Source organism: Agelaius tricolor, unplaced genomic scaffold (genome assembly GCF_023055355.1).
Source record: "Agelaius tricolor isolate 1412-34295 unplaced genomic scaffold, bAgeTri1.0.p SCAF_2, whole genome shotgun sequence".
In the NCBI taxonomy this organism is placed as follows: domain Eukaryota; kingdom Metazoa; phylum Chordata; class Aves; order Passeriformes; family Icteridae; genus Agelaius; species Agelaius tricolor.
In genome coordinates this window covers 73246738-73272004 of record NW_027269262.1, presented here as the reverse complement: position 1 = coordinate 73272004, position 25267 = coordinate 73246738, and the positions used below count along the sequence as shown (strand labels likewise).

At 38.7% G+C, this 25267-nt stretch overlaps 1 protein-coding gene across 1 annotated transcript; it reads left to right on the top strand.

Annotated features, from left to right (window-relative positions):
- The first annotated feature begins 33 nt into the window (after positions 1 to 33).
- POP1 (POP1 homolog, ribonuclease P/MRP subunit) lies at positions 34 to 22821 on the top strand. Its single transcript, XM_071421534.1, has 15 exons — positions 34 to 286; positions 2774 to 2950; positions 3786 to 3961; positions 6172 to 6420; positions 6971 to 7058; positions 7360 to 7535; positions 8159 to 8409; positions 8542 to 8635; positions 9409 to 9520; positions 10482 to 10601; positions 15630 to 15745; positions 17058 to 17249; positions 18158 to 18312; positions 19026 to 19367; positions 20170 to 22821. The coding sequence occupies exons 1-15, from the start codon at positions 166 to 168 to the stop codon at positions 20825 to 20827; spliced, it is 3027 nt and encodes a 1008-aa protein (XP_071277635.1). The 5' UTR covers positions 34 to 165; the 3' UTR covers positions 20828 to 22821.
- Positions 22822 to 25267: the final 2446 nt, after the last annotated feature.

Genomic DNA, 25267 nt, shown 5'->3' with positions numbered 1-25267 from the left:
AGTGCTCATGCGCGGTACTGGGGCGTGGGTGTCCACGTGTGGCGGTGGAGGCCGCGCCGCGAGTGTGCGCCGCGTCGGGGTTGGTGCCGGGGGCTGCGGCTGCACCGCCCGCCCAGCTCTCCCCTCCTCTGCCCGCTGCGGAGAGGCTCCCCACCCCCGCTGGAGATGTCTGGGGCGCGGGAGAAGAAGCGAGCCAAGAAGATGAGGAACCAGCCTGCCAGCGTGACACTGCCTGCAGAGCCGGGGCCTTTCGGCGGCGGCGGGAGCAGAGCGTGCCCCACCCCAGGTACGGCTGTGGGAGCCCCCAGAGCGAGGTCATTCCAAACCCACCCGGACCCGTTCTGTGTAACCTGCTCTATGTGACCCTGCCTTGGCGGGGGGTTGGACTGGGTGGTCTCCAGAGGCTCTTTCCAACCCAAACTATTCTGTACCCTGTGAATATGCCCTTCTCTCTATCATCCCTTCGGTTACATAACGAATCCTTACAGCTCCTAGTCGTAAAGTGAATTTGGATGTTATACCCGATCCAGTTTCTCCCTTGCTTTTCCGCCAGACCTGGGAGCTGCAGGAGGGGCTGGTGTAGTCTGCTGGTGCTGCGTTTTCCCTCATGCACCAGTTTTCCCTCAGATCTGCATGCCCAGCCAGTTTGCCTCCTGGGGCTTATGGCTCCTGTATCTGAAGGGTGTTGGCAGGAGGCAGCAAGGCATGTCTCTAAAATGTCAGTGTCCTGGGTTATTGCAGGAGCATTTTGTACGCAGGTAACCTTTGCAGCTAAAGACGGAAGGATCCTGTCATTTGTATGCTAGATGCTCATTTTGTCTTTGAGGTTTGACTTGCATCCTCTATGCTTCAGTCGGACCTCAATTTCCACCAGCACCTTCACATTTAGATATTTTGTTACCTACGTTATTTCTGGGAACAACACCACTTAAAAAAAGACTTGTTACTCTGAGGCCTTCAGAAGTTGACAAATTGCATCTTTGTGATTGAATGAAAAAGCCTTAAGCGTCACTGTGTATTTAGGTAACTGAAGAGTTCCTTAGCAGACAGAATGACATGGCAAATTATGTTCAGCCATGTCTGGGGATTTTTGAATGTCATAACAGGAGTACTGCTAAATTAAATACATTTTTCTAACTTCATTTGTAGCAGGGAACTTCCAAGATTACATGGTTATGTTTTTCCATTCAGTTAAAAGGCATGGATTTTTATCCATGTAGCATCCTTCTCTAGTGTCAGTATCACAGTTTTAAGGAGCTGTTTTGTAGAAACAGAAAAGCAAAATCCTAAATAGGAGTTACAAAATTATGAATCTGTACAGCAGCTAAAATAATTTAAGGTTTTTTTAGTTATTAAGTCAGTGATAGTTTTGCCAAACAGTCTTCTGATTATGATTCTTATGTCCTTCATTAAGAGGTTGTGTTTGTGATATGAGTTAATTTTGGGCTGTATAGGCCTACACAGATTTGCTGACTGAGACAGCTTCCATCCCTCTTTCCCAGCTATTTCCTTCTCACCTTCACCTCAGTGTCTGGAAAATGCTCCTCTCAGGCAAGTGTAAAACCATGTCAGGACATAAAAGCTAATTTCTGTTTCTACACCAAATTATTTTTTCTGCAGTATTACTGCAGTTCTGCATGATGTGTGGTTGCAGCAGGCTACAACAGTACTGCTGCTAAACATAAAACTTCAGTTTCTTGCTTATTTGAAATGGAAAAAAGAGGTTCTTTGCCTTTTAAAGTCTCATAAATTGAGATGCTGCTGAATGTGAATCTGCTCCTGGCTGGTCTTCACACCAATGGTAGCATTTTTGGGACAAAGGGACAGGCTTGTTTAAGAAGCTGATCAACCTGAAAACTGTTTTTTTTAATCTCTCACTCCATTTCTGTGGACACACAGAAATGATTTTCATTTTAACTAGAGAAGCTCCCTGAATGCTAATGTCCCTTGTTCTCTCTAGCACTTGTCTTGATGTAGTGGATGGGGTGATAGGAATGGCTGTCTGGAGCTTTTTTAGTTGGATTGTCCAGCATGAACTGCCTGAGAACCATATCTCAAGTTGTACTAGAAATCCTAATTAAGGCTTAACTGAACATAAAGTTATATAACCTAATATATAGTATTTGTTAGGCTGAATGTACACTGCTGTTGGAATAAGGACTTCAAGGCCTTTTGAAACTTTAGGTACTTGCTAGGTTAGCTTAGCACTGTTAAAAGGTATGTCTGTACTTTAGAAAGCTTTACTGTAGGCTTTAGTTATTTAATTTCAGTATTGGTTTAAGTGCTTGTACCAGACAAGTAACTTACTGCACCAACATACATGTATCATGCTTACCTTAATTATTGCTCTAAAAGAAATATATATCAGGCAAGAAAACATTTGCTTATAGAAAAAAAAAATCAAGGAGCAAGTGGAAAAAATAACTGCTGTTTTGTTACTAAAACTCTGACAAGACAGTATTAAAAATCACTATGATGTTGCATGTACTGATTTTGCTCTGACTCTTGGAGGTAAAGTCTGGATTGTGTACCATTTTCAGAGCATGAAAAGTTACTTATTCTACCACGAGTTTGCTTCAGGGCAGTGTAAAATTCTTATTTATTCCTGTAAGAAAGAATGTAATTCTTCTGATTTCTGGCGGCTTTTTCAGTTACATGGAATAAATACAATAGGAGTCTGCAATGCAGTTTTATGAGGAAAGACTAATAGAGGTATTGGTTACTCAGACTAATTTGTGTTTCTCTAACCTCTTTTCATCTCTAAACCTTCCAGATGTTCGTTCTGAGCAGCAGCAGCAGCAGAAATTTTCAAATCAGTCATCTGGGCCTTCTTACAGGAAAGACCAATATTTTTCAAAGGGGCAAAGTAGAGGAGAGAGAGGCAGAGGAAGAGGAGGATGGCAAGGAGGACACCAGAGTGTATCTGAGGAGATGCCAAAATACATAACAGGTTTGTATATGTGAAAAGGTCATAATTAATCTGTCCAGGGCAATTTGCTGGTGATTAAGTTTGCTGTCTTTGTTTTTGTGCAAGAGCAAAAATTAGAACTGATGCTGTGTTCTCTGTTTTTCCTGATTTTCTCCAAAACACAGAAGTAGTTGTGAACTGGAATGAATGACTAGCTGTTGTTCAATGGGTCCTTTCAGACTTTGGAGTGGAAAAGTTACACCTGCTTGTAGTGAGGGAATATGCATTTTGGCTTCTGTTTGCCAGCAAAATGAGTACTGACAGTCATCTGCTTTTAATGTAGCCAGTGAAACTGATTTTGCTCATGGTGTAAGTTAAATATAGCTTTTTGTCTAACAGAAGGTTTATTTAGGAGAGCAAATCAGCTATGCAAAATACGGCAGTGCTGTGATAGTATATACACTTCCATAAACATGAAATGACATCAAGCTCTGGATTTTTATTTCATTGTTTCAAAACAGTCTGTAATATGTGACTGCTTCTGTTTTTTTTCCATGCTAAAGATTTTTTTCATCTCCCTGAATACCACCTGAAAAGATTGCTATTCTAATTTAACAAAGAAGTATTTAATGCAAATGCAAATTGTTGGTTAAACATCTTTGAGATTCATTCATGTATAAATATTTGCTTGACCATATCTGTAAACTTCAGGATATATAAAGAATTGAAATTTCTTCAGTGACAGTGTACAGTACTTACTTTTATGTCAAGAAGATATTGGACTGCTGTAGTAGGATTAATTCCATAATTTACGTGTAGTATCGTCCTCTGATTTTTTTGCTGTTTGTCATGCTCTGATGCAGTTCTTTCATTCCAGTGTCTGCCTTTGCTCAAGCTCGTGCTGCTGAGATCAGTGCCATGTTGAAAGCAGTTTCACAGAAGTCTTCCAACTCTCTGGTGTTCCAGACCCTCCCTAGGCACATGCGAAGGCGAGCAATGAGTCACAATGTTAAACGCTTACCCAGGCGGCTCCAAGAGATGGCCAAGAAAGAGGTATAAGTGTGTTTCACAGCATTTCATGTAGTGGGCACAGCCAAAGCACAGTGTTCAGCTCTGCAGTTGTTAATGTTCAGACTTGAACTTCTGCCAGACTTCCCTGAGTACCCTAAACTTTGATTGAGGTTTGGGTTGAATGCAGGAACACCTCAATTTCAGGTGGTAACTCAAGTAGGTCTCACTAACCACTTGGCTTTGTGATTACTGGACATCTTGAAAAGTTCTTAGAGTAGTGATAAAAGATTCCTCTGCAGGAGAGGTTGTTCAGGTGGTGCACTGGTCCTAAGTGGTCCAAGAGTCCTCAGTAAGACCTGTCTGCCTTGCACCCCAGCACAGCTTTAGGATGTGACTGCGCCAGCCTCAAGCTAGCACAGCTGACGCCATGGTTCAAATGTTACAGCTCAAAATGTGGGGGATACACTGGGGTTGTTGGCAGACTGCATGAAGTTTAAGACTTAAGTTAGACTGACAGTCCTAACAGTCAGCTGTTAGCTCATGGAATTCATTCTGTGGCAGTACCTCAGCATTTAGTCAGAATATGCCTATGGGGATTACTTGCTCCTTACTCACTGTGGCCTTCCTGTGTGTTTAAAAAGGAAAACTAAAAATTATTTCAGCAGGATGTTACTGGTAAATGATCTTTCCAGCGTTTGGCATTGATCACTTTATAATGTCTCAGAATTCTTAAAGTAATCAATTGAGTTTACTTGGTAAATTTTGTCTGTATTAGGGTTGACTGACAAATTTATTCTTTGCATTCTTTTTTTCTTTTGCATTGTCTTTAAGTTGGGACCTTGCCCCCTCCACATTGAGTTCCTGAAGACGATTGTTCATGGTTCAGAAATCATTTTGGATACTTCTCTGCCACACACCAATTACATGTTTCTTAGGGTGTTTTATTGGATCTTCACAACCTGTATCCCATTTTACTGTTTTGGTTCACATTCTTTTTGCTTTGTCAGACCTGACAAGAGATGCAGTTTGGGCCTGTTTTCTGGAAACTGAAGGAAGAAGGCATGGACTGTTTTGCATAGTTATGTGTTATCCTTGTTAAATCTAGATTTCTCTAATGTTTCTGTTTGGTTCTTTTGTGTCCTGCTTTTTTAACTCCTTTCATGTGACAGCCTTTCTGACTTCTGTATACATGCTCACATTTCCTCTCCCATTGGATTTTTGAGATTATTTAATTGGCCCTGGTGCAGCTGTATTTCTTCTGCTACATTTTCTGTCTTCAGGTCTTTTTGTGTGGCTTATGTGTTTGCACAGGCTCACGTTTTTTTGCAGCTCGTCATATCTCTGTTACTTGTTTTTGTACAGGTTCTGCCTATTACTTTTCAGTGCTTAATCTACATCTTCAAGATTATCTGTTACAATTCTGCTGCATTTTCTTCATTTGTCTTAGATCCTTTATCTTGACCATATTAATTGAAACATTTATCTGGACCATCTCTTATCTCTTCAATAAGCTTAGAGATGTATATTTTTTACCTACAATGCCACATTCTTTTTTCTCTAATTGCCTTTCTGAACCAGTCACCTACCACTGATCCAGTGGCTTGTATTTCCTTCTCTGTGATGAATGATGGGTCTGTTGCTATTCTTATAACCAGTGGTCTGTTGTCAAGTATTTCTTGGTGAAGTCCTATTTCTTTGTACCACTTTTCTTCACAAAAAGAAAAATCAAGCACTGATTGAGTCATGCCTTCCTCTCTGGTTGTGCATCCATATGTAATACTTCAGACCTTGATTAGGTCTGGTTATCAATAATTTGTCAGGATATTGCCACACTCAATTGTCAGCTTCTATGAGTTGTAGAACTGACAGGGTCCTTTCTGTCAGTCTAATAGTCTGTACTGCTTCTGAATGAGCTCCTACCTCCAGGCATTTTCCATGTTACATTGATTTATTCCTGTGAATATATTGATGTGTGGCAAAAACTTCACACAGGAAGTAGCAGCACTTACTGTTCACTGTTAAGTTTCTGAATGTGTGGGAATTTTGTTTTATATATGGGTTTCAGTCAAACCTTGATGCACTTCTGTGGATGTGATTTGCATAGAAAATTTCAAAGTTAGTTGCCCTCAAGAGTGATCCAAGATAGTATAACTTAATGTTAGTGCTTCCTGTATTCTTATATTTCAGCCTTTTTCTTTTCAGATTTTTTTTTGTCTTGAGATTTACTTCAATATCCTCTCTTCTAAAAACAGGCAGAGAAAGCTGTACATCAGAAAAAAGAACAGTCAAAGACTAAATGCCGCAAAGCTAGAAGACGCCACATAAATTTGGTAGCAGAGTTTAATCACAGGCAAAGAAAGAATATTTGGCTGGAAACCCATATTTGGCATGCAAAGAGATTTCATATGGTAAAGAAATGGGGATACTGTTTAGGAAACAGCCCTACAGAGAAGAGCTACAGGGCTTGTTACCGAGCCATGACAAAGCAATGCCTTCTTCAGGTACCACCTCTACATGTTTTGTTTGATATTTTGCCAGGGTGAAGTAATCAACTGCTTAGTTATAATGAATATTTCTGTCTCTGTGAAGTACTGTTGGGTCAGCTTTTAATAAGATTGCCAGGTATGAAATGAATCATTTTATAAGTGTAATTCTGGGTGGCAAGTTTCAGAGAGAATAAGATGAGGCTTTAAAGGAGTCTTACAGTAACTATGAAATACTGAAATACTGCATTTTCAGTTTTCTCAAGAGTGAAGACATTAACTGAATCCTTTTATCATCTACCTGAGCAGCTATTGAAGAGAGAAAATTTATTCTATGTCCTTTTTGATCTGTTGGTTTGAGAGGCAGGTTGGCCCTCAAATGAGAAATGCCTCACCACTTTCCTACAGCTATTAATTTTAAGTTAAAAAGAAACTCATTTCACTTTGGCAAACTTTAGAAAATGAAAAATTTCTACTTAAGTGTAAATTGTGAAGCCCTGTCTGATCCTTTCTTAACAAGCTCACTTTAAAGAGTTATCCTCACTTTGACCCTATCATATTGTTTCAGGACTTATCATATTATTGTTGCCTGGAGTTGAAGGGTAAAGAGAATGAGCTTCTGAAGCAACTTGCTCGAATATGTAGCATTGACACAGGTAAAATTTACATAGTTCAAAATAAAGATTCTGAATAGACTAAAGGATGACACATCCTTTTCCTTTTTTAGTAATATATCAGTAGTAGTTACTCAATAGTAGTAACAGAGTTGATACTGATTTTGAGTGAAAAATGTGATTAAGATGTCGTAGTAGGACTAGACATTTTTATTTCAGTGGCTTATTAATAAACTAATTATGTTACAACATCAGCCGCTCAGCAGCCAGACTGAATTTCAATTTTACTTTGTTTATTAAACAGCATGTTATTTTGTTCTTCAATAAGTATCTTCTTTTTTAGGATTGACATTTCAAGAGGCTTCTTGTCTGTCTGGGAGATTTGAGGGGTCCCTGAATCTTTACCGAGCAGATCGCTATCCTGAGGATATGCTTGGTCCTGTTACATTTATTTGGAGGCCCAGGGATGGGTCTGAAAACAGACAGTTGTGGATCTGGGTGCATCCAGCTCTGAAGCAGGTATATTTCCTATATAGTTGAACTCTTATTTCTTTATGTATTGTGCATTATTAATGCTAAAGAAGTCATCTGAAAAGTATGGAAGAACTGGGTATAATACATGGCTTCAGGAACTAAAAGTTGGAAGACTATTTCCACTCTAACAATATTCATGTTCTGCATCTTGTTCTTATAAAGCTTGTACAGAAGGTGCGTGCTGCTGAGGTGTTTAGTGTTTGAGCTTCTGAAAACATTTTTAGTGTCACTTGCTTTAGGATTTATGTGCAATATGATGTTGGTTGATTTACATCCTTTCCACTGGCACCCCCAGCAGACTAAGTTCAGTATCATCATGGATAATTACATTCTGATTCTTAGCTTTAAAAAAAAAAAAAAAAAAAGAAAAAAGTAAAATCTTGTGCACAGGCAATTTTTCTTATGTTAATTTTCAAGAGAACAAATTCTTAGCAACTTTCAATACTACTTTCAGCTTTTCTTAGCAAGCCCTTGACTTCAGCAGAATTAAATTTTATTACTTGAAATCCACATAGGAAAATTAAATAATGGAGTATAATTTTCAAAAGTATACTTAAGGTTTGCAGTGTACTGCATATCATCCTAATCCAAACTCCATTTTTCTTAAGGACATACTGAAGGAGTTGAAAGCAATTTTTCAGTGTTCAGAGCCTGAAGAAATCTGTATTTCTGAGCCTGTTACAGCATCAGTTCAAGAGGAAAAACAAGTGGAAGTTGTTACAAGCCTTGGCAATAAAAGAAAGAAGGAGGATAAAGAAGGAGAAAAGGCTGTGCCAGTGAAAAAAATAATTGGTGACGGCACTAGAGATCCATTCCAATCCTACTCTTGGATCTCACGGACTACTGGCGTTGCAATCAGGTTTGTTCACAGTAGAGTCAGAAGCTGTGGCCCATAACCACATAACACTGGCTGCATTTCTGGCTTAACAGTACTGGGGAAAATAATGTGTGTTGTACGATTGCACATTCACCTGAAACTTTGCCATTTCAGTGACAGAAGCATGGAGATTCTCAGATACCGGCTGATCGGCCCATTATCACACTCCATCCTTACAGAGACCCTGAAGGCAGCTTCTGTCCAAACAGTAAGGAAATTGACTTTGCATGTTAGTGTAATTTTGGTAATGTTCTTAGAACGTGCAAGCTTGTTTTTTGCTAGAAAGACCCATAAATTATCTAGCTTTCCTTTTCATAAAGGCCAACCTATGTATGACCCTGGTGGCTTCTCTGTTTTGAGCCTCTTGACTAATGCTGATCTTCTTCTCAGGAAGAGCTCCCACCTGGATTTTAAATGGGAGTAGGAAGAAAATACAAACAGTGGTGCTGAGCAGGCTGTGTAGCTTCTGCTGAGAGGTCCAGAATAATTCATCCTCCTTTTGACAAACCACACATCCTGTTTCTCAAGCTATGAGCTAGAGCACCTAAAACCAGGGGGCAAGACATGTAAAGTACAAAAAACTTACTTGTTTTCAATCAAATATGGAGTTTCTCCAGGATTTAGGTGTTTCATCTACTTCCTGGTATACAGCATCACTGTGGTTTTAATGTTGTTTTTTTTTTTCATCTCTTGAAGCAAACATGATGAGGTCATGACATCTCTGGCTTTCTGTAAGAAATAATTAGTGACAGAATTAGGAAGCATTGTGGATTGTTTTATTTATTTTTGGAATACAGGTTACAGCTTATTAGAGATTATTGTAAAGTATAGGACTATACTTCATCAAGAAAAAATTACTTTGGTTTAAAACTTGAAGAGGAGGAAGGTGACTATAGTGTTTAAGGCAAACTGAGACTGAATTCATACTGATAGAAAATAGTGAATAACCATTTGAGTTTAATTAAATACGTTGTTTTCCAGGAGATGGCAGATTCAGAAACAGAACTGAATAACTGGTGGGTAGAAAACTGCAAGGACTCTGAAAAAGTATCTCTTCATCAATGTCAAAGTGCTATCTTTGAGCTATTGGAAGGTATTTGGGCATGTGGGTGCTGTTGGTGGAAGGGGGGGAAACTTAAAATCTAGTGGTCAAAATTGGCATGCCAGTAAAGTTGACTTTATTTTGTACATGCTTATTTATTGGATGATCAAGATAGTGATGCCTTTGAGAGAATGTGCTTAGGTACTTGTCAGGGCATGGCAAAGAATTGAAAATGTTACATTGCGGGTATTTAAGGGAATTTAAAATCCTCTGTGTAGTTCAAACTCTTAATAGAGAAACTGAATCTTGTTTGTTATCTTCATGAACTTAGATTTGGGATTGCTGATGGGATATACAGTCTGATGTATACTCTCACTCTCTCTTACCATACACTTCAAATTAAGACAATAAGTTGTACAATACATCGACAGATAAAATGGTAGCCTCCAATCCAAAGCATTATACTTTGTTTATATATGTTCATTTCTAAATTAACAGTTGTGTATTTGGCTGAATTGTAAAGTATCATAAAGTTAACAATATCTTCTCAATTTCTAGCACTGAAGCAGGTAAGGCATTTTAGTAGATCTCAAGCTCTCTGTCCAATGTGAGGCAGTTAAGCAGAGATGAGATACAACTTTCACAAAGCACTTCTAAATTTCCTTCCTCTTGATGACAGATGTAAAACAAAGGTTGGTTGTTCTTTGAAATTTGTCAAATGCAAAGAATGAATTGAGTCTGTGACAGTGACTTCACTTTATGCTAAATGTAAATGTAATTGCAAACCAAGTCTTGCACTGCTCTTGTTGACTTTTTTGTTACTGGAGATTTAACAAGCATTGGTGAGTTTTCAAAACATGTAAAATAGAGTATTCTGGATTGCTTCACTGGCTTACAGTGGTGTCACATCACTACAGGCAAAAATGCACAAAATACTAGTGCAGAAAAAGATCAAGTAAGAAAAAGCTTAATTGGTGGTTTCATGGCAATGTTCATCTGTGTGTTTTTAAAGGGATGAGCTCACCATCAGATATGCCACCAGGTACAATACTTGGCCTCACTGTTGGAGATCCTCGAGTCAATTTGCCAAAAAAGAAGACAAAAGCCATGCCAGACTTTGAAAAATACCAAGGTGAAATCCCTTGTTTATATTATATGAAGAGATTTAGTTTCTCTCTATTCTGTTGTTTTCATTTACTGTCATCTTCTATAGATTGTCTCTTGCTGTTTTCCTCTAGGCTTTGGTTCAAAATATTTCCCATTTCCAGAGCCCCTGGCAGAACAGAAACAGCTTGAAAGTTGCACAGGTTCTAGAACAGCAGTTGTGAGGGAGGGACATGCACCAAAGCTGGTCTTGTGCTCAGTGGAAGCCTCTGTCTGACCATACAGATGATCCAGGTTCGAATCCTGGCAAGGCCAACCAGGTGCTAAAAGCTCCATAGTAAGTTTCTGTTTGGTGTTTAGTCTTCCTGTTTCTCTCTCCAAGAAGATATCTGCTGTTTCTGGTTTATAGGCCCACGATGTTGAAAGTTGCAATTCCACTGCAAAAATTGCAGGATTAGTATTTCAGATGGCCAAGATGCTGGTTATGATAGAAAATGAAAGATGCAAGCATAACTTCTGAAATTTTCATTTCAGTGCTGACTTACACGATGTTTCAGTGCAAAATTCAAATTCATATGGATGTGAATGTCCTCTAAAAATGTGCAAAAGTATTCACAGGATCTAGGGGGGTTTGTGTACAGTATGGACATTCCCAATTAGGTTGACTGGACACAGGCTGCCTCATCTAATAGGAGAAACGTGATAGCCAGCTAGCAAGCAATAGCAAATAGGACAAATTGAAAGTTTCAGAGACTTCAAAATACTGAATTTCCTTGGTGGTCTGTTTGCAAGACACTAGAATAATCTAGTCTCACATATCACTTAAGTCAGGTTGAACATCTACTTCAGTTACTTTTAGCTCTTTGCAAAATTCTTCTATTTTCATGTTACTACATCCTCCTATTCTACCCTCTGTATCTAGAGCAGCCTTTCTGTAATTAGTTCTGCTCAGCTAACTTTCTCATCATTAGTTTTCCTCTTGGAAATGCTGCAGCATACATGACCTCTACTTTGGTTCCTTCCTGCTGAGAAGTAAGGTGAGATATGTAGCACTTGCTTACAGATACTGGTTTGAGCTGCTAGAAGAGTTAGCTGCTACAGAAAGTAATTTGATGTCTTTCATTCTGCTTGTCATGTCTATGAGGATGTGTTCAGGAAGGCAAGATCAACAGAAGGAATTTAGGTATTTTAAATGTCTCGTAGTAGTTTCTCTCCCACTGCTGGAGCAGGTTTTCCCTCAGGAAGGATGGCCATGGTAAAGAGGTAATGGTGTAAGATAGGCAACCAAGAGCACCTCCTTTGGCTGGGTAGAAATGTCCATCTTCAAAATCTTTCTGCCTTCACTTGCAAAATATCTTCCATACCACAAATACTCAGAAAAGCTGGTGTTGCTTTTTTGTTTCCTTCTGAGTCTTTTTTTTTTCATAATGAACTCATAATGAACTTAAAACTGCTTCTGTGCTCTCTGACTTTTATTTAGGAGAAAGAGGAGGTCCTTGTTCAGCTAGCAAGGAAAGGTAAATGGCATAATACTTTCTAATTTAGGTTCTGCTAAATAACTTACTGTTACACACAGCTGAAAAATTTGAGTAAGCAGAAGGATGAAAGAAAACAGACAATACCACTGTCTTCCAGTAGAACTTGCCCCAAAAAAAGACTTCTCTAAGATCTGCAGTTCAATTTCAGTGCTTTTTGTTTCTTCCTGAAAAAAAAAATAAATTTATGATCCTTAGAATTACATAAACTTTCTGAGCCTTGATTGTGTTGTGACCTTACTCAGATATAGTAATATTGTGAGCTGACCTCTATTAAAAATGTTAATAGTAATTTATTTGTCTTATCACATCTTGTTTATTGAGCAATAAAAGGGAACGATTGGTGTATTCCACACTTTTTCCCTCTTTTTTGCTTCTTGGACATTCAAGTACTATCAGGATTAATACTAGTAAGATTGAAATAGCACTGTATACATTAGCATACAGGTTCCATATGTATTTTAGCCTCTCTTGTTCTTCAGTACTGTATAAAAGCCAACTGATGTTCTTAGATAATGCATCTTTAAATTAGTAAAGTTTGTTTGTCAAATAAGTGAATAGTTTAGGTAAGTTATAGCCATCACCTCTGTGTAGGGATTGTCATACATGTAGTCTGTGGAATGATACACATCTGTTGATACTACTTTTTTTCCAAAATGCTGTTCTGAGATACGCCTGTGTAGTTTTTCCCTGTCAGTAATACACTAACAAATCAAATGTAATTTCAGTCTTTCCAAGTTACTTTATCTCTTCAGTGCATATGCATGTGTGCAAGCTGTGTGAACACAGGCTGATTTGGTTTAATTCAAATCAACTGTCATTACTTCTTCAGGCAGGAGTCAAGACTCCTACATGACTGCACATTAGTTCTGTTCCTTTCTCCAGTTTGAAGTACACATCTGACATTTTGATATGTTGTTACTGTCTCATATGGAGAAAACAAATTCTACTGCCTTAAAAAACACTCAACATGGAGTATGGTGAAATGTCTACATAATCAATGAGTGAGATGCATAGAAGAAGAATACACCATGAAACATATGTGAACTAAAGTTCCTTCTGCAGACACAGAGCCTGGGTCCATGCCTGTAAATGCACCTCTTGCAGAGGTGTAGGTATCTGTCCCCAGCTGTCCTGATACCCAACCTCCCTGCTGACAGACACAGGGCTCTCAGACTGCTCCCAGGCTGTGTTTCTCTTTTTTTTGTGAAAGGGAGAAAGGAAAGTTTTCAAATAGAACTCTTAGGCCTGTCTTCTAAGGCAGATAATCAGCTGTGCAAATCAGATCAATAGCTTGAAATGGAGCAAAGCCTTCTTCTATCTGCCTGTATTGTCTAAGCACCAACTATTGACACCGGCAGAAGTAGCTTGTTGATGAGCTTCATGTGCTTAGTAGTGCAACTTCCTATTTGCTGTACTAGCCCTAACATCTAAGTAAAGCCCTTTACTTTCACTATTACCAGCAACTTATTCATCAGTAAGGTTATTTCCCCAGAAATCTTAAAATATGGACTGAAGAAAACCGGAGAGAGGTAAGAAGAACTGGTGTGAGGGTTTGGGATTATGATTTGAATTATAGTATGCTTAGTAGAAAGAATAAATTCTCCAGGTTCAGCAAGGGTCAAAGAGAAGGAATGTACCAAGTTAGAGAAGGATATTTTGGGGTAATAAGGATGGTAATAAGGAAGGTAATAAGGTATTGGATGAGTGGTGGTGATGAAAAGAGACTGACTTAAAAGGTCTTTCTCTTGTGGGGCAACAAATATTCATGCCATTATAGAATATAGGAATTGCAAAGAGCTCTGAGAAGATGACAAGGATAGGCTGCCTGAACAGTAGTAATAGAAAGAAATGCTAAAAAAGCAAATAACTTTGCAGTGAATAATTTGCAGTTGAAGGAACTAGAACATGTTCAAGTAATTTAACATAAAGAGATTATGGTGTTCACAAATGCTTTCTGTACAGAAGATGGAAAAGTACTTTCCTTACCTTATGCTTGTAATTATGTGCCCTTCCCCCTTGGTTATCTGTAAGAGTCAGGAAGTCATTCCCTAGCACCACACACAGTTTTGTTGCTCTTTTTCTCCTTTTGAGGCATTCATACTTGCTTTCTCTCCAGACAGAATGTGCTTTGCCTGTAGGAGTGTTGAGCTCTCTTAGGTTCCTGCTCAGTTTACTGTTCTTAATTCTTGGTCAGAGAAGGAATTCTTCTGCTTAATTGGCAAGGATTCCTTTTTTAGTTTTATTGTTCTTAATTTGAAGGAATGCCACTGTAATCTGATAATTTATTTTGCATTTCTTTTCCTCAGATAAATCTAGCTTATTAAATAAGCAAGAATGCATGGCAAGTATCAGTAACATCACCAAACTGTCACAAGTGCTGCAGTAGTTAGTATTTCTTGTGAAGGATTTTGCAACTTTTTGTAATGAGTGCATCTTAAAGACTATGGATTTTAAAGAAATAATTATTGCAGTTATGTTTGGCAGTACCTATTGGTAGGTACTTTTAGTACCACTGAATAATCCAAGTCTTCTGTCTTTGAGTCTTTGTCTACATTACATAGAAAAATTAGCAGACCCTTTTTTAAAGAGACTTAAATAATTTTCAAAAACAAAACAAACCCTGACATCCTACATATTAAAGGAACATGTTATGTTCCTTTAATATGTAATACCTTGTGGATGATGAAATGAGGAGCAATCCTTCTTAAGATTTTAATCACAAAACTATTAATAGGTTCATTGTATTGTTTCTTGGTAAGAATTACTTTACTTAAATGGATGAGCATTCACTGTGTACTGTACATTGGAGGCTGTTAATCCTTAGATCACTAAAGGTAGGTACAGATTTTCTTTGCTTTCCTTAGATTGTAAAACTGAAGAAGAGATAGGTTATTTAATACTTCAGCCATCCACTCTGAAGCTGCAGTTGTTTTCTTCAGTAATGTACACAGCTGTTGGTTTGTGCAGGCATAAGCAATAGTCCTTTTGTTGAAGCACACAGCCTGAAAGGATCCTGAGCAGGAAACTAGTACTAAATAATTGTTGTAGGCTAAGCATAGCCATACAAATGTTTCCTGTATGTACATTTCTTAAAGGTAACTCTTGCTTCTCTTACAAGTTTACTTAGGCAGACTTATTTCAGGCTTTATAATGTTGCTCTTTCTGATTTTTACTGAATCTGTTGAGCTTCACACTCTGCCAGAAAGGCCAGATTCCAGAATATCAAAGGTGGTCTGTAAAGATCTAGTTTACATTGCCAACGGTCATGTCTTTTGTTAAGAAGAAACGCTGGTGAGAAGATACCAGGTTAGTCTTTCTAACACTAACACTTGATTTCATATTTTGTGTTTAGAAAAACATGTAATAGTAAGATGTGCCAGAAGCAGGGATGCTTGTCGAGCTTTTAATAGGCTTTTCTTGGTTGTCTGCTCATTATGATATGGAGGTGGCTTTGGTAATTTGGTACTTAAACCACAAAAATTGTTTGAATTTTTTTTAAAGGTTCTTTTCTTTTGTAGATAATGATAAAGTTAGGCAGCTGTACCTGAAGGGTGTACCTGCAGACTGTGCTCACAGCTTTATCTGGGACCATGACATCTGTAAGAACGTCACTGAAAATAAAATCTCAGAGCAGGTAACTCAGTAGGTGGATTGCCATCGAGGAAAGGGTTCATGGAGTCCATAAAAGGAGACTCTTGAAGTTTGTATAAATCTAAGATTAATCAATAGCTTCCTTAATGTCATATTGTCCAGCTGCTGACATGATGTGATTTTTTGTAGCCTTTGCATGATGTTCTTGCACAGCCATTGACCATGGGTTCAATTAAAAGAAAGCTTTATTAGATTGCCTGTGGGACTGTAGTTGTAGGTTTACATAACAGAAAAGTTTGGAATTGGATTTTCATACGTCACCTTGACTTGTGTAGCAGAAAAGAGTGACACAGGAAGGCTCTGGCCTTCAGCTGTAGGCAGGATGATTCTTTTGAGTGAAAGAACTGTGGAAACTGAAAGGAAAGAAATCCTGTTTTTCTGAATTGCAGCACACTGTGCTGTGGGTGTGCTGGGCAATAACTTGTGATTTGTAGAGAACTTCCAGTTTGCGGGTTTGAAATCTCCCATCTTGCCATTTTCATTGACAATGGAGGGCAGCCCATAAAGTGCATGGATAAAAACGTGATTTAGTCCCAAGAGCTGATAAACTTTTGCCACCATTGTAATCAGAAAGAGAAAACATGTGGCAAATGGCAAAAACATATTTTCAAATATTCTTTCTGAAATTTAGTTTGTGCTCTTTCAAACTGTCTGACATAGTGTAAAAAAGTAGAGTACTTAAAAATAGTACACTGCACATGACAGTTACCAGAGCAATCTTTTTGTATGTGACAATCTTTATATATATAAGTGTTTTTTTATGCTGTCATGAAATCTAATGTTTACCTGATAAAACACAGGGAGCTGGATGGTTTGTTTCTTCATAAATATATTTTTAATGTGGTACAATGGGATATAACAACTGGTGATTGACAAAACCTCGGTGCCAGCATGCTTTGTGTGAAACTGATGACCAAACTTCTTCCCCTCTCCTTGGATATAGTTCAGATTTACTCTGTGTATTGACAGACTGAAAGCGCCTGTTCAATCTGGTGTTGTGTACAAGTGTATAAACACAAAGTTGCAAAACTTGATTTTCCTCCATCATCTATGTTGTACCTTGTACCTACTCTTTATGAAGGACTATGGAAGTAAGAAGGGGAGAAAAAGGGTGTTTAATATTCTTTTCTAAAATAACTTCTCATGCCTTGATGAAATTCTGTTAAAATATATAGTGTATTACTACTATATTTTTCCTAGCTGTAAGCTCACCTTTTCTCTGTGTCTTGGAAGGGTATCTGGAAGAGGGAAGAAGAATGGTTATTAACTTATGGGAAATGTCTCCTCCTTCTCAGGATTTAAACCGTATGAGAGCTCAGTTACTGGTACCTGGATCACACCTTGATTTGGGTCCTTGTGAGTCTAAGATTCCCATACTGTTGGTGCAGCAGCCAGGGAAAATGGCTGGAGAAGATCGACCAGGATGGGGGAGTGGCTGGGATGTCTATCTCCCAAAGGGCTGGGGCATGGCTTTCTGGATTCCTTTTGTAAGTAACTTTGATGGCAAATTTGATAATTTATATAATTTAGTTTAAATTAATTGATTTTAGAGAGTGTACTTCACATTGTATAACCAATTCCCAATTACAGGATCAAAATTTCACTTCAAAAAATTGTGTATGATCTGGTTCATGACAGAAGCTTGGCCTTGAAACTTAAACTGTAGCTTTCCATGTCTTCTCTTGGAAGACAGCTGTGCCCACGTACAACTATGCCCACATGGCAGTCTAGAAGCAGCAAATCAGTGGGGAGTCAGGAGAGACAGCTGTAGCTATACCTCTCTGTGTTTCTACAAGCATATGCCTCTAAAGAGAAATCATTTGGTGCCTGCTGCTAATCAATTTCCAGCTTGGCTATCTACACCTCTGTCACCAAATTAGCTTCTGATTTGGGAGAGAGCTTAAAACAAAGTTTGAGTTCAGCTTGAATACTCCTTTGGTGCTGTTTGAAGCATCCTGCTTTGAGTGTTTAGGTGGCAGTTTTTATACCTTTCTGCAGTTAAAATTATGCTTTTGAATGTTAAGGGGATTTAGTTACAGTGATACCTATTGTATGGTTAAAATACATTGGGCAGTGGTTGTTGAAGTAATTCAACATTCCAGGGCAATGTCCAACATCAGAACCTGTGAAATTCTCTTCAATTTTGTTGATAGTTTTGCAGAATTAAATTTAAAGCATGAATAACTATTTTGTTGAAATTAGCATTTAGAACTGTAGAAACCATGCTTAAGTTTATTTTTTAAAGCTTAAGTGTTACTTTCAGTTTTCTAAGGAAGTACCCTCTGAGCATTAATGTTTTGTTTCAGCTAGGAACCTGGAATCAGTTCAAACGTTGCTTTTTTGATGTTTGTTTTTAATTTTTGTGTTTGGTTTTTGTGTTTGATTTTTATAACAGATATATCGAGGTGTACGAGTCGGTGGCTTGCAAGAGGCATTGAAGCATTCTGAATACCAAAGAACACCTCACACTCCAAATGATTTCCCAGACTGCCAGGCAGGAATGCAGTTTGCCAAAGAACTGGAAACAAGTCTTCTTGAAAAATTCAAACGGTAACATTAATTTAAAAATTGGTGGTAAGAATGACAAAAATGAATACTGCTTAAAATATTCCCTTAATTATCTGTTGTTGTATTCATTTAGACTTGGACTTTTTGAGATCTTTCACCAGAGTTTTAGGAATCCTAGATATATTTAACTCTGCTAAACAGAGCGTATAAATTAAACCCTTCTATTCCCAGAGACATGCTCAGTTATAGAGCTGTAACAAGGCTGCATAGCAATAAAATAAACAAAACTATTTTCAGATACCTAAGCAGCAAATGGGGGAGGAGGTAAGAGAATGCAAAGGAGTATGTCCAAGTATGTACCAAGTGTTAAAGAATAAAGTAAATTAAGAGGTACATTTTGGTATCTAATTTTAAATATCAGGCATTCTGAAGATTGCATTCATTTTTACTGCAACAAAGAGAACTCTTAACCATGAGTTTGGAGTAGCTGGAAGTGTCCTCTGCACCAGCTGGTGTTGGTTTCCCTTCCAGATAGGAGGGGAAAATAGGAGAAATTCAGAGGAAAAGGTGGTGGTGTCAGTCACAGCAGATAGATGTTTCTAGCATGGCCGAAAAGACACAGTACAGCAGCATTTTCTAGACTGTAATTTTAAAATTGTTGTTCAATGAGGTTAGAAAGTTAAGTGCATTCCCTTTCTGATTTAAATACTTGATTTTGAAAATATTCTTACCTACTTATTTGATTTATCATTTAGACGTCCACCTGCAAAAAGGGCAAATTATGTCAAGCTGGGCACTCTGTCTCCTTTCATCTGTCCTTGGGGGCAGCTGACCAAGAACTGGGAAGGAAGAATGAAAGCTTCAGGAGGATTTTTATGTCCTTCTTCCCCACACCCTGACTGCTGCACAACTGAAGGGCAGACCCTTTGTGACTCCAAGGCAGAAGGGGTCAGAGAAGCTTCTCCTGAGAATGGTGAGGCAGAGGAGACCATGGAAATAACAAGTTCTGAAGGTGCCCTAAAGACAGAGGATCTTACAAGCACCCAAGATTTTGGTGAGAGATACGAAACTAAGACAAGTGACTTTATTGTTCTCAGGTATGACAAAATTATACACACGTTTATTTCTTTATTGGTATTGAATTGGGGAAAGGAAGAGCTCAGCCTTGATTATTAACATGAGAGAAATATTTCATCCAAATACAGTGAGATTAAATAGTTTTGTCACAAATCAGAATCTGCTGTTGAGTGGAAATCCTGCTTTTCTCCAGCAAACTTGATGGCTACATAAAGAAAACTCCTTAAAGTATCTTAAGTTTAACACTTTGGAGTTTACTGTGTTTTAGAGTTTAGATATTCTGTCTGCTTCCAGGTCAATGGAGCTTTTAGAGGCTCATATTTGTGACTTCAGGACTGTTGGCTGTGAAAATCATCTTGCATTCTCTTCCCTAATACATCACCACAGGTGATTCTTGCACTCCTTAACAAGGTCTCCAGAAAATAGAGAATCCCCCACATTCCAGTGCAACACATGAGGGCAGCAACAGTATTGGAAAGTGCCTGAGCACAGGTCTTTCATTTTTGTGTGGTTACCAGGGGAAGAAAACACTGAAAGTTCTGGACTGCATTAGTGTCACTGGAGATTTTAGAGTGTTTGTGGTTTTAACAAGCTTTGGGGGTTTTAACAAGTAATGTCTCCTTCCTTCTGAAGACAGCTCATGAGTTCCACTCACCAAAGTTCTTTCTAGGCTAAGAGTGATATAATTACCAGCTTGGAAAGTTACAGAAAGCCCCAGGGCTTTTTTTAAGTGTGCTCTTGAAGATATGTGGGGTCCTGGATTTCTGTTAAACTGCTCATTAGTAACTATCTGTGATGTTTGTTTTCAAAAATTTTTAATAGGAGTGAGAAGCTATTAATGCAGCTATCAGCCTGGTGTTACCCCACTGCTGGGAAGGATCGGCGGATCCGCCTTATTTCTCGGCTGGGACAGAAGGAAATGACTGAAGATGTGTTTTTGCCAATTTTGATGAGTTACCCAAGAGCTCTTGTCTGGGTCAGTTTGTCACTCTTGAGAAAGGGGAACCCTGAATTGCATGCCATGATTTGCATCCCAACAGAAGATGACTTGTTGCACCTCAGCAAAGACAAACTCTTTTGTGGTCCACAAGAACCCAAGCATCGTGACATATTCAAAGACAAGGTACAGAAGCAAAAAGAGGAGAAGAAGAAGAAGAAAAAGGATGTGAAGTCCCTAGAGAGTGACCCTGCAGGCATTCCAGATGAAGAAGCAACTGAGGACCATGAAGACCTCGTTCTCGGTCTTTGGTCAGATGCTCTCCCAGATGTTACTTCCCACTGCTCCAGGACTGTCTTGGGGTATGTCACTCGAGGGGATTTTTCATTGGCTGTAGGCTGTGGAGAAGCACTGGGTTTTGTTAGCTTGACTGGGTTAATTTATATGTTACACAAACAGCCAGCAGATAAGAAAGGGCTTGTTTTGTTAAGGACTCCAGCATCTTTACAGTACAGGTTTGCAAGACTTACTATTGAGGTTTAAGCATCATTGCAGTGCTGTAGAATGCCAAAAATACCAAAGAATTTTGTTTTGTATTCTGTGGCCTTTCTGATTTGTCTCAAATTTGAGGTTATTCTGAGTCCAAACAGCTCTATGAAATAATTAAAAAGCTTTTCAGCCTTATTCAAGAAAATAACTAATGCCTAAAGAGAGTAACTTTTGATGTCTGCATTGCTAAGGATTTCTAACAGATCATTATCGTGATCTTCTTTATCTCTAAAGAAGCATATTCTTCCATTTTTTCTCCTCAAAGCAGTGGATGCTATAACAATATACAGGAAATCATCATGTTAATTTTAGAAATCTTTGCTCAGATAGACTTTAAATTTACAGTGCACTTTCACATGTTACTGCATGCAGTCTGATCCAGTGTATATAGCAAGTGGCTTTCCTGATTCCTCATATCTGAATTCCTGATTCCTCATGTCTGAATAGGGGTGGCTGCAGTGCAACAGAGCTATGTAGAGAAAGCTGAGTGCTTAAATGAAATACAAATAAAACATAGACCAGCTATGTCATTTTGAATTATAGCAACTGGAGCTTTTAAACTGGAAAGCATATCTGTCTGTCTTTCTTGTCTGAAAGGTAATAAGCCTTACAGATGCAAATTGCTACTGAATGCCACAGTGGGTCAGCACATATTTTCTGTTAATAATAGGGGATATTTTTGTTCCTCAAAACATGAATTTAGTTTTGTATGGAATGTGCTAGAATTGAAGGTTTCTTCATGTTACAGTACGGTTCATGAATGTTGTTCAAATAATCATAAAACTTGTAAAATATGCTATGGGGTAAAGGGAGAAAGGTGTTTGATTTGCCTGGGGTAGTGTGGGTAGGTTGTTTGTGTTTGGTATTTTGTTGTTTGTTTGGGTTTTTTTAATGATAGCCTTAAGCATCTAGCTATTCCTGAGTTAAGGAACTTGAAAAGGAATTTACAGTAATATGCTGTAGTTTAGTAGCAGCATGATACAAATATATGTCAGTTGGTAAAATTATCCTGAAATGATCATGTACGAATAAAAATGTAATGTATTCTGGAGTTAATAGTATATTGACTAAGTTTGATTCTTAGAGAAATTAAGTATGGATTAGTTAATGACTTTTTCTTTCTAAATGTCAGTGTTCAACTTAATTTCCTCTTTCACAGTTTTGTTTGAAAGTCTTAGGCAAATTTATTAATGTTGGCTAGAGTTGTTGGAGGTAAGATTTAGTGTGCCTTACCCCCAAAATTATTAAAATATAGGACCATTTAAATATGGCACACACATGGGGAAGGAGGAGGAACATCTGATTGCAAGGGAAATATTGGAAGTAGGGCTGGATTTTGTTTTTGAAGTCTTCAGAAGATGGATTGTAGAATGTGCACCAGCAATGGGAGTTGTGGTGGCTTGTGGGAAAGAAAGATGCAGTTTCCAGCACAGCTTGGATTGCAGCTCCCTGAGAAATCATGCTGAATGGCTCTTCACTGCTCACCTTTGATGCACCTGATAAAGCAATCATGGTCCCAGAAAGGTCCTGGGAAGCATCTGCAGGAAAGCCAGCAGATGGCCCCAGAGGAAAGAGTTTGGTTCTGGCAGGGCTGGGATTCACACGCTCCTGGCGTGCGACTGTGAGTGCTGCAGCCTGTAGGTATGTGTGAATAAGGAGCCCCTTAAACTTTACAGCCTGGCTGCTCTGATCAAGTTCTCTCATGGTAATAATCCTGGATTTAATGAACCTTTTGAATTGTAAGCCCGACTGAAATATTTCTAGGATCACAGTTTCCAGAGCTGTGCTTCATGGGAAGAAAGGAGGGCAGGTGATGTTTGTATGATTTTTTCCCCTCATCACCTCCCTCATCTTCTTAATAGATAGATATTTACTTGCCTCAGTAGACCTGGCTTGTATGTGAGAAATAAAGAGAAGCCCCTACCCAAGCTATCATTTTTTCTTTTCTGCTGGTAGATCTTTTGTTCACTGAGTCTTTCCCAGGTTTTTATTTAAAATAAAAAAAACAACATCTGGAGTCTTTCCTTTTTTTTTCTTTCTATTGGTAATTTCTGCCAGGTTTTCATTTTGACACTTCCTGTTACTTTTCTTTGATTTCCGTTCTCTATTTTTGATTTATGATCCTTGTCTCTGGTGAGCCAGTGAACAGAAACTGGAACCCAAGTGCATCCTGTTCTGTAGATCTTGTAATATTGTTACACAGTTGTTTTCCTGTAAGTCAGTGATTTATGCCTTAAGACTTCACTCCTTGTAAAATACACTGCAAACCAGATAAGTTAAAAATGCTCAAAACTCTCAGCCAAAATTTGTCAGAAAAGTACTGTGACTTTATGTAGCTGCAAGGAAATTTTTATCTGTGGTTGCAATTTCCAGATTCCGTGTGTCTCAAGGGTGATTTAGTCATAAAAACCATGTCAACACCGGATAATCAGACTGTGGGTAATTAAACCTGTGTTATCTGTGCATCAGCTGCATAGTATGCCTGTGCTCATCATGTTGAATCAGGTGTAGGTTACAGCACACATCTGCTCTTCCTGCAGTTGCTGCACGTTGGTTAACTACCCCAGAGCATCTGGATCAGCTCCTGTGGGCTGTAATGCATGAGCATTTTTGGGAACCTAGGAAGCTCTGGCCTGGTGAAAGCAGCTCTCAAAGCTCTCAGGTTCCCATGCTATCCTCCAGATAACTTTCTCAAAATGGTTGCCAGGACAGACCCTTAGCTCTTGTTCTGTGCTTGGCAAGAGCTTTTGGAAGCTGAAATGAAGCACAGAAGGCAATTTTGGCATTCTTTGTAGCACAGTGAGGAGGTTGAATGGTAACACACGGCTCCTGTAGCTCTTTTTGTGGCTCCCTCAGAGCAGCTGTGGAAATGCTGCATTTGACTCACCTGGTGAAGGGTCTTTTCCCAGGCTGAACCACAACTTCCATGGCAGTTGCCTGCTCTGCTGACAGGTGCAGTGACTAATGGACCTACCAAGCTGAGGGCCTCCAAGACACACATTCTTTACCATCTCAAATCCAGAAAATGAGGTTGCAGAGGAGGATGGTGATTACTCTGTGGGATGAAGTGAGGTGGGACTGGGGCCAGATTGTTGTGTGTTTGTTAAAGATGTTCAGGGCAATCTGTTTAGCAGCCTGTAGGTAATGGGAGAAGTTACCTGGCAGAAAGGCAGCTGGGGTTGCTGAAACAAATCTGGGAAAATAATTGACAGGGTATTAGACTGCTTGATGGAGATAGAAGCCTTGGGGGGATCATGGCATACACAGACAAAGAGCTGTCAAATTCAGCATGACATTTTTCTTTCAGTGCTCTAAATCTGGAAGAGCCAGATATGTCAAACCTGATGGATTCTCATGTCCATGTGAGGTAGGTAGTAGGAACAGAGCCCGGGGGAGTAAACCACCAAAGGCCAATTTCTGAAGCACTAAGACTGAGAAAAGCAGAAAAGCAATTGCATTGTTAAGTTTTCCAAGAAATCAACATACAGAAAATCCCAACCCAAAATCCCATGCTTCTAAATGATATTCTCAGAGGTCAGCAATGTAAACAGCACCCACAAATTACCTTGTGCAAATTCAACTCAGCTGTACTACAGTTCTTTGCACCACTGGTCTCATCAAATTCCTTCAAGAGCAAGTAAAATTTTCTGGAGTAATGAGAACTTAGAAAGGATAGGGGATATGGCCTGAAACCATTTTGTGCTAGCTTTGAAAGTCAGAGCCAGTTTGACATTGGTCAAAATAATGAGTTCAAGGTAGTTTGCAAAGTAGGTGGAATGACAAAAGACAAAGCACAGTTTTTATTTATTGCATTGGGTCTCTTAAAGAAATTCAGTTTTTTCTACAGTAGCAATATGCCTGCACAGGATGATTTTTTAAAAGCATTTTTAGACACTCTAAGATGAGTGTAACGTCTACCAGCATCAGCTTGCTTGATCCATTCTAGTTGTCTTTTCATCATGGGCTTACAGCAGTGCTGCTATTCTGACTAGCTAAGTCCAGTTCTTAAGAAATAAAATCAAAAAGACATTCAGGACACAACAAGAGTAAAGCAGAGAATGAAAAAGCAGTCTGAAAGAAGAGAGTAACTCAAATTTCATTATCCAAATATGTGAGGATTTTCTGCAACTTTCCAGAAAGGATGGTGCAATTCAGTATTTCATTTCATCTCAAGATCAAATAAGTAGCCAGGATGAGAAAGCTGTTTCAGCTCAGTCCTTCTCTCAGCATCCTGTTCTTAGCCCAGAAACTGTGTTTTTTTATAGAAGACCAAAATGATTGTGATGGATGGGAGAGCTCAAGCACCTCAAAATCCGTGTCCATCAAAGCTCGCTCATATCACTTCTCTTCTGGGTTTGCTCTCTTTTTTCATATTAGATAATATTAAAGGCTTTTTTTTTTTTTTTTGTCTCTAACAAAAGAATGAAATAAAAA